Source organism: Danio aesculapii, chromosome 19 (assembly GCF_903798145.1).
Source record: "Danio aesculapii chromosome 19, fDanAes4.1, whole genome shotgun sequence".
Classification (NCBI taxonomy): Eukaryota; Metazoa; Chordata; class Actinopteri; order Cypriniformes; family Danionidae; genus Danio; species Danio aesculapii.
The window spans coordinates 4,400,790-4,412,572 of record NC_079453.1 but is presented as its reverse complement, the minus strand read 5'-3'; the positions used below and the strand labels follow the sequence as shown (position 1 = coordinate 4,412,572).

General features: G+C 35.3%; 2 protein-coding genes across 2 annotated transcripts in view; both read left to right on the top strand.

Annotated features, from left to right (window-relative positions):
- Positions 1 to 393: 393 nt before the first annotated feature.
- On the top strand, positions 394 to 1,744 carry LOC130247029 (1-phosphatidylinositol phosphodiesterase-like; the record flags this gene model as incomplete). Its single annotated transcript, XM_056480210.1, has 3 exons — positions 394 to 456; positions 536 to 600; positions 718 to 1,744. Coding segments are annotated over exons 2-3 (1,062 nt in total), but the record flags the coding sequence as incomplete, so codon positions are not given.
- Positions 1,745 to 4,894: 3,150 nt separating this feature from the next.
- Positions 4,895 to 11,783, top strand: part of zc3h12ab (zinc finger CCCH-type containing 12Ab) — a 17,981-nt gene continuing 11,092 nt past the window's right edge. The window contains exons 1-2 of the mRNA XM_056480443.1: positions 4,895 to 5,036; positions 5,994 to 6,558. Of these exons, the coding sequence (XP_056336418.1) occupies positions 6,029 to 6,558 (530 nt within the window). The 5' untranslated portion in view covers positions 4,895 to 5,036; positions 5,994 to 6,028. The remainder of the gene's footprint in view (positions 5,037 to 5,993; positions 6,559 to 11,783) is intronic.

The window sequence follows — 11,783 nt, the reverse complement described above, 5'->3', positions numbered from 1 at the left end:
TCCTAATTTACATACAGTACAGTGTTGTGGTCTGATTAAATAAAATAGGCCCACTATACTGCTCATGGTCAATTTGCAGCATTACTGCACTTGAATTCGTCTGTCAGTTATAAAGGTTTCTATTAATTTCATACACCATCTGTTCATAGCGAATAGATGCAAACTATTTCATTTTACATGCACTGTATAGGCAAATGAAGTCAAATGCTGTAGTGCTGCATCTGTTAAAGATGTAAAGTACATGACAAAAGTAAAGACTGCTAACATCACCGATTCTTGGACTGTCAGGCAAGTAGCCTACTCACACTACCAATCTCTATAATGCTTTATGAAGTATATTTGTTGCTTGGAAAGTTACATGCGCGACTAAATGCAAATGTTTAACTTTTAGCAGGGAAACTCTTGTTCTTTTAACATGTGGAACTACTGAAGTCTGGATTTTGCTCACATTTAAAGGTGATCTTCAAGAATTTTATGATTGCACTTGAAAAAATTAAATGTTTTACAGTAGCAATGTTCAATGTTTTTCCCCTAGAAGGCGTTACAGAAGGAAGCTATAGGAACAATGGGGAACCTTCAGTACTTTTCTGTATTCATAGTGTAAGTTAAGTAATACTGAATGAGAAAAGAAAACATATAGATGTGTTGGATCTGTGAGTAAAGTATTGGCATGATGAATTCAATTCTCCTCTGTTTTGTTTTTTGTGTATCCTGCAGGGTGTTGCTCTGCAATTGTGAGGCTAAAAAACATGTCAGCAGTTCTGAATCCCTCAGCCGCAAGTATATTAAGCACAAGTGGATGGAGAAATTAGAAGATAGCAGGCTTCTGTCATCTATATCAATCCCTGGGACACACCAAAGCAGCAAACACTTAAAAACGTCCAAACCAAGGTTTCAATCGTGGGTTCTGCACAACCAGCTGGATGCTGGCGTTCGCTTTTTTGAATTGTCTGTGTCTTCAAACACCATCAAGTATGATGGTTCTGAAGGAGTTCAGGAATCGGAGACGCTTTCTTATGTCTTGAAAACTCTGCTGACATTTCTTGCAAAGCAAGACTCAGAGACGGTGTTGCTAAGAATCACCCCAGATGAGGGTGCTGTTGCTCAAGTCACTGAAAAGTTAAACCGTAAAAAAAGTGAAGTGTGGGAAGACAATGAGATTCCAACAATGGGCCAGGTGAGAGGCAAGATAGTCTTGATTCAAAGTTCAACATTAAAATTAGGACTTCCTATTCAAATAACAGAACTGGATGGAGATGCAAAAGAAACGCAAATGAGACAAAACATCAAGTTAGCTTCAGAAAACTGTGATCAGGAGATGCGGCTCTCATACATCGGGGCCAAAGGAGAATCAGAGGACCCGCTTGAAATCGCAAAAACACTGAATAAACCAGTTGACGATTACCTCCTGGATCTTAAAGGGGACACCAGTAGACCAAATTGTGTGGGAATTATTGCCATGGACTTCCCTGGTCCAAAGGTCATTGAAACAATCATCAATTTTAATGGGAAATTAGAACAGGGCTCAAAGCTAGTAGATGACACAAGTAGCAAAGATGATGTTGCCTTACCCAATTCTACTCCAGGAGGTGAAAATACTGGTGGAGATGATGGTGGAGGTGAAGATACTCATCTTGAAGGAGATGAACATACTCACAATCATGAAGATGACCATACTCACAATCATGAAGATGACCATACTCACAATCAGGAAGATGACCATACTCACAATCAGGAAGATGACCATACTCACAATCAGGAAGATGACCATGCTCACCATAAGGAAGATGACCATACTCACAATCATGAAGATGACCATACTCATCATGAAGCAGATGACCATACTCACAATCATGAAGATGACCATACTCACAATCATGAAGATGACCATACTCTCAATCAGGAAGATGACCATACTCACAATCATGAAGATGACCATACTCACAATCATGAAGATGACCATACTCACAATCATGAAGATGACCATACTCACAATCATGAAGATGACCATACTCACAATCATGAAGCAGATGACCATACTCACAATCATGAAGCAGATGACCATACTCACAATCATGAAGCAGATGACCATACTCACAATCATGAAGATGACCATACTCACAATCATGAAGATGACCATACTCACAATCAGGAAGATGACCATACTCACAATCATGAAGATGACCATACTCACAATCAGGAAGATGACCATACTCACAATCATGAAGCAGATGACAATACTCACAATCATGAAGCAGATGACCATACTCACAATCATGAAGATGACCATACTCACAATCATGAAGATGACCATACTCACAATCATGAAGATGACCATACTCACAATCATGAAGCAGATGACCATACTCACAATCATGAAGATGACCATACTCACAATCATGAAGCAGATGACCATACTCACAATCATGAAGCAGATGACAATACTCACAATCAGGAAGATGACCATACTCATCATGAAGCAGATGACCATACTCACAATCATGAAGATGACCATACTCACAATCATGAAGATGACCATACTCACAATCATGAAGATGACCATACTCTCAATCAGGAAGATGACCATACTCACAATCATGAAGATGACCATACTCACAATCATGAAGATGACCATACTCACAATCATGAAGATGACCATACTCTCAATCAGGAAGATGACCATACTCATCATGAAGCAGATGACAATACTCACAATCCGGAAGATGACCATACTCACAATCATGAAGATGACCATACTCACCATCAGGAAGATGACCATACTCACAATCATGAAGATGACCATACTCATCATGAAGCAGATGACAATACTCATCATGAAGCAGATGACCATACTCACAATCATGAAGATGACCATACTCATCATGAAGCAGATGACAATACTCATCATGAAGCAGATGACCATACTCACAATCAGGAAGATGACCATACTCACAATCAGGAAGATGACCATACTCACAATCAGGAAGATGACCATACTCATCATGAAGCAGATGACCATACTCACAATCATGAAGATGACCATACTCACAATCATGAAGATGACAATACTCACAATCATGAAGATGACCATACTCACAATCATGAAGATGACCATACTCACAATCATGAAGATGACCATACTCACAATCATGAAGATGACAATACTCACAATCATGAAGATGACCATACTCACAATCATGAAGATGACCATACTCACAATCATGAAGATGACCATACTCACAATCATGAAGATGACAATACTCACAATCATGAAGATGACAATACTCACAATCATGAAGATGACCATACTCATCATGAGGTAGATGAACATACTCATCATGGAGATGATGGAGGGGGTGGAGAACATACAAAAAAACCAAGACGTAGAAAAATCATTAAAATAAAATGTCGCAAAGTTCATCGAAAACGACAACCATCTCCTTTATTAGTGGATTAAACATGGAATAAACCACATGCTGATGTTGAAAACGTCAACACTGATACAGCACAACCATCCTGTAAGCCAAATAAAATGCCTAAACATTCAGTTCATTGCAGAATTGTGTCCTCATTTATTTGTTTGTCAAGTACAAATAGCTTGTTGTTTTGTGAAGACAGACAGAGGAGTCTTCGCGATCAAAACCGTTAGCTGTGGTCTGAGTCAGTGTTCAACTTAGGGGTTTCCCTTTTTTCCAAACCACAAAGGAAATTATTTTATCACATAGCAAATTGTACAAGATTGTGTAACTATTATTCCCTTGACATTTGTATTTATGACCCCAAGTTAATATCAATCAGATGAAATGTGTAAAAAAAGTTTTGCTGCCAGTTCTGTGACGAACTAATAGCTAAAGTTTCCATGAGAGTCAAAAAATATATAGCATGGGACAGGATAGGAGAGTTAAATAACATGATTACCCTAACTGTAATACATAAATATATCTGCTTGACCTCAAGTTAATCAATTCCCTGCAGAAAAATCCAGCTTAAACCAGCCTAGGCTGGTTGGCTGGTTTTAGCTGGTTGACCAGCCTGGTTTTAGAGGGGTTTTGGGCATTTCCAGGCTGGTTTCCAGCCATTTCCAGCCTGGTCTTAGCTGGTCAGGCTGGAAAATGACCAGCTAAATCCAACTAAAAATCCAACTAAATCCAACTAAATCCAACTTAAGCTGGACATAGCTGGTTTTGGCTGGTCAAGCTGGTTTTAGCTGGTCATTTGACAAGCTAAGACCAGGCTGGAAATGGCTGGAAACCAGCCTGGAAATGGCCAAAACCCCTCTAAAACCAGGCTGGTCGACCAGCTAAAACCAGCCAACCAGGCTAGGCTGGTTTAAGCTGTTTTTTTCAGTAGGGTTAACTTTTGTAAAAAAGCGTCATTTAAAAAAGGTTACAATATTCCCTGTAGTAGGCACTAGTTTCTATAGATCAGTATTGGTTGATGACTTCTGTTTTTTTTAGGAAAGAAAAAGAGGAAGTTGAAATAGATCTCATATGACTTCAAAGATATGACGTACTTTTGACTCTAATGGGAACTTAAATGAACAGTATTGTGCATTTGACACGTGTAAAACGTTCAAACTTTGGCCTATTTACCATATTTACAAAGGATTAGCAGGTTAAATAAACACAAAATGGATCATTTAATTCAAATAATAAACAATTTCTTCAAAACCACAATACGTACAAAACGTAACAATCTGTTTGCAAGATAATTAAAATGGCGACGCGAATTTAAGATACTGCTTTGGGCGGTTTGTTAATGTTTGCATATTCAGAACACTAACAATGGCATTTAAAATGTGCCATTTTCAATGTCCTTTTGAAACAGCCGGGTGAACACAAGGAAAAAATAAGAAAAAAAAAAAAAACACAACTCTCCGTGACGTCAGCAAATGTTTGACTTCCTGGTTTCTTTAATAAAGGTGTGACGATACTGTCTGCTGTATTTTGCTGATTTGAGTTCAACAGAAAGGTAGCTTACGAGCTCATTGGGTTAATTACAACAAGACGGCGGCTCAGAACACAGATGAAGTAGAGGTTCGTATTATTTTTGTTACTTGAAACTTAACCGTAACGTTAGTTATTCATCTCCTCAGAAAAGTTTAGCTTACAAAGCTGTAGTCACGCTATGTTGATTTACTATTAGTTGACGTTGACATTTATGAAAGCGAAATAGCAAGTCGTAGATATTTCGTGAATGTATCTAGTAAAAATCTATATAACTTTTGTAAACAAACTGATGAAGTTGAGTAAAGGAGCAAAGCGCGTCCGTGTGTGTGCTGGAATGCGGGAGCGCGCTCGAATAAAGTGAATCTAAACAGTGAAGTAAAGTGATTTAAAAGTACAAAGATTTAGGACTAAAGTAGTTATATGACCTACAAATGATGGCAGTAAACCTGAAGTTTCAGAATTGAAGATTTCAATTCCTGTACATAAGTTTGACAGGTTGTTTTTACCATAAAATCAGTGGTTTATTGAGGTAAAGTCGGTTTTATATTCGCACATTCGTTCATTGTCGAACAGTGAAAACTTGTGTCAAAGTCTCTATATTGTTTTAAATATTGGGTCTACAATCACATGTAAGAAATCACATATAATGTAAGAAATCGCATATAATCACATGACTTCGAAACAATTTAGCACTATTAAGTTGACTGAACAATTGTGTACTTTGATAGTCATTGGCTGCTAATGTGATTTCCTCTTACAATTGGCAAAGAATACTTCTCTGAAATGATATTATAAAGGAGAAAGTCTGAATGTGCGAATATAAAACCAAATTACCCCAATTTATGTATTTATTATCAATGTAATCACCATAAATGTTTATTTTTTTTAAATAAAATGCATTATTATATAAATAAGTGTTAATATAAGAACACTTTTAGAGTCGTTTTGAGTTAATTAAACTTAAATTGTGTACCAGATGTTGTCATCTAAGCAGGTTGTAAATAAGTCTCTGAATTCACCAGCATTACATTTTTTTCCAAACAGGTGTGACCGACAAAGACGGTTTTCCAGAGGAAGAGATGAGTGCTGAAATTAGCACCATCCCCACATTACAGTTATATTTGGATTCCCTTTGGCCATCCAGTGTCGGATCTAAAACCTTTGACATAAACCCTTCCACTGCATGGGTATCAGCATCCACGTCTCCGTACAAACCTCCTGTGTCTTCCAGCATTAATATGGACCCCTGTCAGCCCAGTCCAACACAAGAAGAGTCCTCAGAACTGGGCTCTGAGTTTCAGACTCAGCTCGACCTGTTTCTCAAGCTGGGGTTTTCCCAGACGCAGGTCCGCGCGGCTTTCCTGAAACTCGGGCTTCATGCGGACACAAACAAGGTTTTGGGTGAGCTAATAAAGGCTGCTGGGGAACCAGAGGATAAAGATGATTCTACAGCCTCACCAACGCTGGTTTCACGCGGGGATGGTTCTGGTAAAGTCAGAAGCACCAAAAACCAGAGTGTAGCAACAGTGATGAACACTCAGGAGGAGCTGGTGGAGGACGAAGATGCACTCAGACCCATAGTCATTGATGGTTCTAATGTAGCCATGAGGTGAGATTACAGTGATATATTATTATATATTCCATATATGCAATGGAATATGTTGAGTTTTTGGTCATTTTTGTTCATGCAGTTATTTGCAGTTTAGTAAATGTTTAGTAAATGTTTAGTAAATGTCAAGATGTTGTTATGACAGTAGACGATGACCGTTAAAATAAGCAGTAACACTTTAGAATAATGATTAATGTTATCTTAGTAAATGTATTTACAAACAATAGTGAGTATGAAAAGTCTGGTAAAGCATTTATGAATCATATTTAAACATTCAGTATTGCATTTAAAAATGCTAAGTTTTGCTTGTTAACGTTAGCTAATGCACTAAATTAACATAAACTAACGTTATTTAACATTAATGAAGATTAAATACAGTAATAAATGTTTTACTTATTGTTTGTTTATGTTAGTAGGTACATTAATTACTAGCATTATTATTATTAAAATTAAAAGTTGTGCTTAGTTAACATTAACTAACAGTAATGAAGATTAATAAAGCAGTAATAAATGTATTATTAATTGTTTGTAAGTGTTAGTAAGTACATTAATTAACAGACCATTATTTTAAAGTGTTAGCAAAAAACAAGATTAAATAATATTCTTGTTATAACATGTCTTTATTGAGATTTGTTTTCAAGATTTTACAATAAATCAAAGCCTAATACGCAAAACTTATCCCAGACACGTTTAGGGAAAAATTAAAATTAAATAATAATCCCTATTTAAAAAAAAATTATATATTTTATCCCATATCTAATATCCCATATCTTTTCCAATTAATTTCCTGTCATCCTACTGTCCTATCAAATAAATGTAAAAAAAAAATCTTTAAAAATATTAATTATAGATAGTGCTGGGGAAAAACTAATTGCATCCAAAGTAAAAGTTTGTTTTGACATAATTTAAGTGTATGTACTGTGTGTATTTATTATGTGTGTGTATATATATATATATATATATATATATATATATATATATATATATATATATATATATATATATATATATATATATATATATATATATATATATATGTATGTGTATGTATGTATGTATGTATATGTATATATGTATATATAGATATATGTATGTATATATAGATATATGTATATATAGATATATATATATATGTAGATATATATATGTATGTATATATAGATATATATATATATGTGTATATATATATATATATATATGTATATATAGATATATATATGTATATATATATATATGTATATATAGATGTGTATATATATATATATATATATATATATAATGCACACTTGCATATATTTCCGAAATTGTTTGTTTTTATTTAGATTATTATAAATTATATATAAATATAAATATCTAAGGGTGACACGGTGGCTTAGTGGTTAGGACTGTCGCCTCACAGCAAGAAGGTTGCTGGTTTGAGTCCCGGCTGGGTCAGTTGACATTACTGTGTGGAGTCTTCATGTTCTCACCATGTTGGCATGGGCTTCCTCCTGGTGCTCCGGTTTCCCCCACAGTCCAAACACATGCGCTATAGGTGAATTGAATAAACTAAATTGGCCGGAGTGTATGTGTGTGGATGAGTGTGTATGGATGTTTCCCAGTACTGGGTTGCAGCTGGAAGGCGTCCGCTGTGTAAAACATATGCTGGATAAGTTGGTGGTTCATTCCGCTATGGCGACCCCAGATTAATAAAGGGACTAAGCCAAAGGAAAATGAATTAATAAATAAAGTTTATTTATTCATATCTAAGTAACAAAATTGTTTTGTATAGTTTTGTTTCTATGTATGCGTATATGTATAATAAATATATAATACACACACATATTATATTATTACCCGAAAAACGACAATTCTGTCATCATTTATAAATTTTTTGCAATATTTTGGAAACCACCACTGACTTCCATAGTAGGAGCTAAGAATACTATGGAATTTAACAGCTACCAGTTCCCAATATTGTTAAAGGTATCCACTTTTTAACAATAACTGAAGAAAGAAACTCCTAAAAGTTTGCATCTACTTGAGGGTGCGTGAACGATGAGTACATTTCATTTTGGGCTTAACTATTCCATTAATGGCTGCATAGTGGTGCAGTGGGTACTAGCAGCGCTGTCGCCTCACAGCAAGAAGGTTTCCTCTGGGTGCTCCGGTTTCCCCCACAAGTCCAAAGACATAGGCTACAGGTGAATTGGGTAAGCTAAATTGTCCGTAGTGTATGTGTGTGAATGAGAGTGTATGGGCGTTTCCCAGTGATGGGTTGCAGCTGGAAGGGCATCCGCTGTGTAAAACATATGCTGGATAAGTTGGTGGTTCATTCCGCTGTGGCGACCCCAGATTAATAAAGGGACTAAGCTGAAAGGAAAAAGAATGAATGAATGTAGTCTCACAGTCAAATATTCAGTTATCAGTGTTCAAAATTAGTATTTGAAGAGTTTAGATGCAAAAACCTTTAAAAGCCGTTTGATATTTTCTCCTAAAATTAGCATTTTTCTCCGACTCCTGTGTGTAGGCTGTGTAATTTTACTTTTACAGTGACGAATAAGTTCTTTTCATTGCTTTTAAATGGAAATAACTGAACATAAACCTAGGAGGCTGATAAAAAATGTTCATTTTAGGAGAACATTTCAGATGGCATTTAAACAGTATCCTTTTGCATTGTAAAACATTAAAACAGAAGTGTATGATTAAAACATCTGCACGTAATTAATCAAATTTTATTTAGCATTGCATCATGGCTAAGTGTGTTTGTTTACTGTAAAAAAGCTATCTTTAACCCACTATTTCCTCAAACATTTCAAGTAAATGCAAATCATTTCCTTTTTTTTTTCTTGTTGTTGTGAGAAAAGAGGTGTATTTGTGCGTATGCTATGGTACATGACTGAGTTATGAGTGTATTTCTGCACGCGCGTGATCATGATGACAATCATGTAGTTAATTCTATTGATATTTTGACATTCCACTTCATTTCATTCATGAGTAATTCATTCCAAACATCAGACCAGGAGCTTTGACTGCTTAGTCATAGTTTATATATAATACATTAGATTATATGTCGTCATAATAAATGATACAATATGAACTGAATTGACTTGAGAAGATCTCTGAAGGGTGTTACACCAGCGGCTTGTTTAAAAACCCTCCCTTTGTGTCTTACCTGTATTTGCATGTGCAGTCCAGATTTACCCCTGCAGGCTCCTGTAGCTGTCATCACTCCTGTATGCAAATAATCTTATATGCAAATCAGCGTCGTTTTCAGTCCCCTCCCTTCCTCGTTTCTATCCTGAAGAAGAATGTATGCATAGAAGAACACAGTGTTACAGAACAGGCCCAACAGCATTGCAGCGCCGTTTCTTATTGGCTCTTCGCTGTGTTTGTTCCTAGAAATCACACACTAATAACTATAGGACTGTTTTCACACACCCAGTTTATTTACAGCCATTATTAGAAGCTGAAGTTTGGCTAGATTAAGTTACATTGACGTGTCCATCTGATGCTGTGTATATAATGCTGTGTAGTCAGTAGTGATGCTTCTGAATTTAGTTGCATTCATTTTAGACTGTTCTGAGAGGATAAAGGATGGCGATAATTAATGTAATGAACATTTTACAGCTTGTAAATTAAGAAAATGAGCCAATTTCTTATTGTAGATTATTTTGTAGTACGTTAAACTTTATTGCTAAACCTTTTTGCATTATTGCTTCCTTAATAAACAGCTTATGTTCATCAATTTCGTTTAATGCAGCTGATAAATGTATTAATAATTAATTTTGTAGCTAATTTAAATAAATCTTTATCTGTAAAAATAAAAAACTGCGCAAATAATGCTATATTTGTAAAAGGTTAACAAGTTCAGTCTTCTAAAATAGATTTGATAGTCATAGTTATAAATACTTTGCTCAGCATATATGAGTACACCCCTCTCAAATATCTTTTAAATTCATATTTTTAGTTAGAAGCTTTACAATATTATATTCGTGCATATGCATTAGATTAATCAGAACTGAAGCCAAATCTGGAGCCAAATTTATGTTATAGTAAAATATTAAATACAAACTTAAAAAAGAGGAAAAATCAAGAGAAGCAAAAAAATGTAGTTGAAATTTTGTTGTCATTTTGTTTTTGCAATGTTTTGCTTGAATTTAATCGTATTATCTTTCAGTTTCTAAATATGTTTGGTGACTAAAATATAAGTTTAATAAATCTATCTGTTTAATAAATCTGTTTTGTTTAAATGCACCAAAATACATTGGCTATATTCACTGAGAAATTGGGAAAATATTCATTTTCAAAATGGGCTGTACGCAATTATACTGTAAGTAGATATAGATAAAAACATCTGATAAATAAATATAAACATTTCCAGCAAACTAACTGTAATAAAGCGATTAGTTGGGTTAACTTGAAAAAAGTGAGTACATCTGTTGCTCTTAAAGAGGTTTGTTGACTTTACTTAGAAAAAATGTTTAAGAAATATCTGATTTGCTGCTTAAAATGTAGCTTTATTACAGGAAATTAATAGTAAAAAATATTTTATAGTTTCATAGTGGCTGATATCCTAGTGTTTAGTGCTCCATGACACAGCATAGCTCTGGGTGATAAATAAATAAAAATAAATATAAATATTGCCAGTAAATCTGTTGCTCTTAGTTTATGTTCTTGAATTTCGATTTAAAGCAGCTGATAAATGAATATATAATACATTTTGGCGACGCGGTGGCGCAGTAGGTAGTGCTGTCGCCTCACAGCAAGAAGGTTGCTGGTTTGAGCCTTGGATGGGTCAGTTGGCGTTTCTGTGTGGAGTTTGCATGTTCTCCCCGCGATTACGTGGGTTTCCTCCGGGTGCTCCAGTTTCCCCCACAGTCCAAAGACATGCAGTACAGGTGAATTGGATAGGCTAAATTGTCTGTAGTGTATGAGTGTGTATGGATGTTTCCCAGAGGTGGGTTGCAGCTGGAAGGGCATCCGCTGCGTAAAACATATGCTGGATAACTTGGCGGTTCATTCCGCTGTGGCGATCCCAGATTAATATAGGGACTAAGTCGAAAAGAAAATGAATGAATGAATAATACATTTTGTAAATAATTTAAATAGATCTTTATCTGTAAAAATAAAAAAGGGCACTTAAATAATGCTGTATTTGAAAAAGGTTAACAAGTTCAGTCTTGTAAAGTAGTTTTGAGACTCATTGTTATATTTAAGAAGTTGTGTTAAGCTGAAAAAGTGAG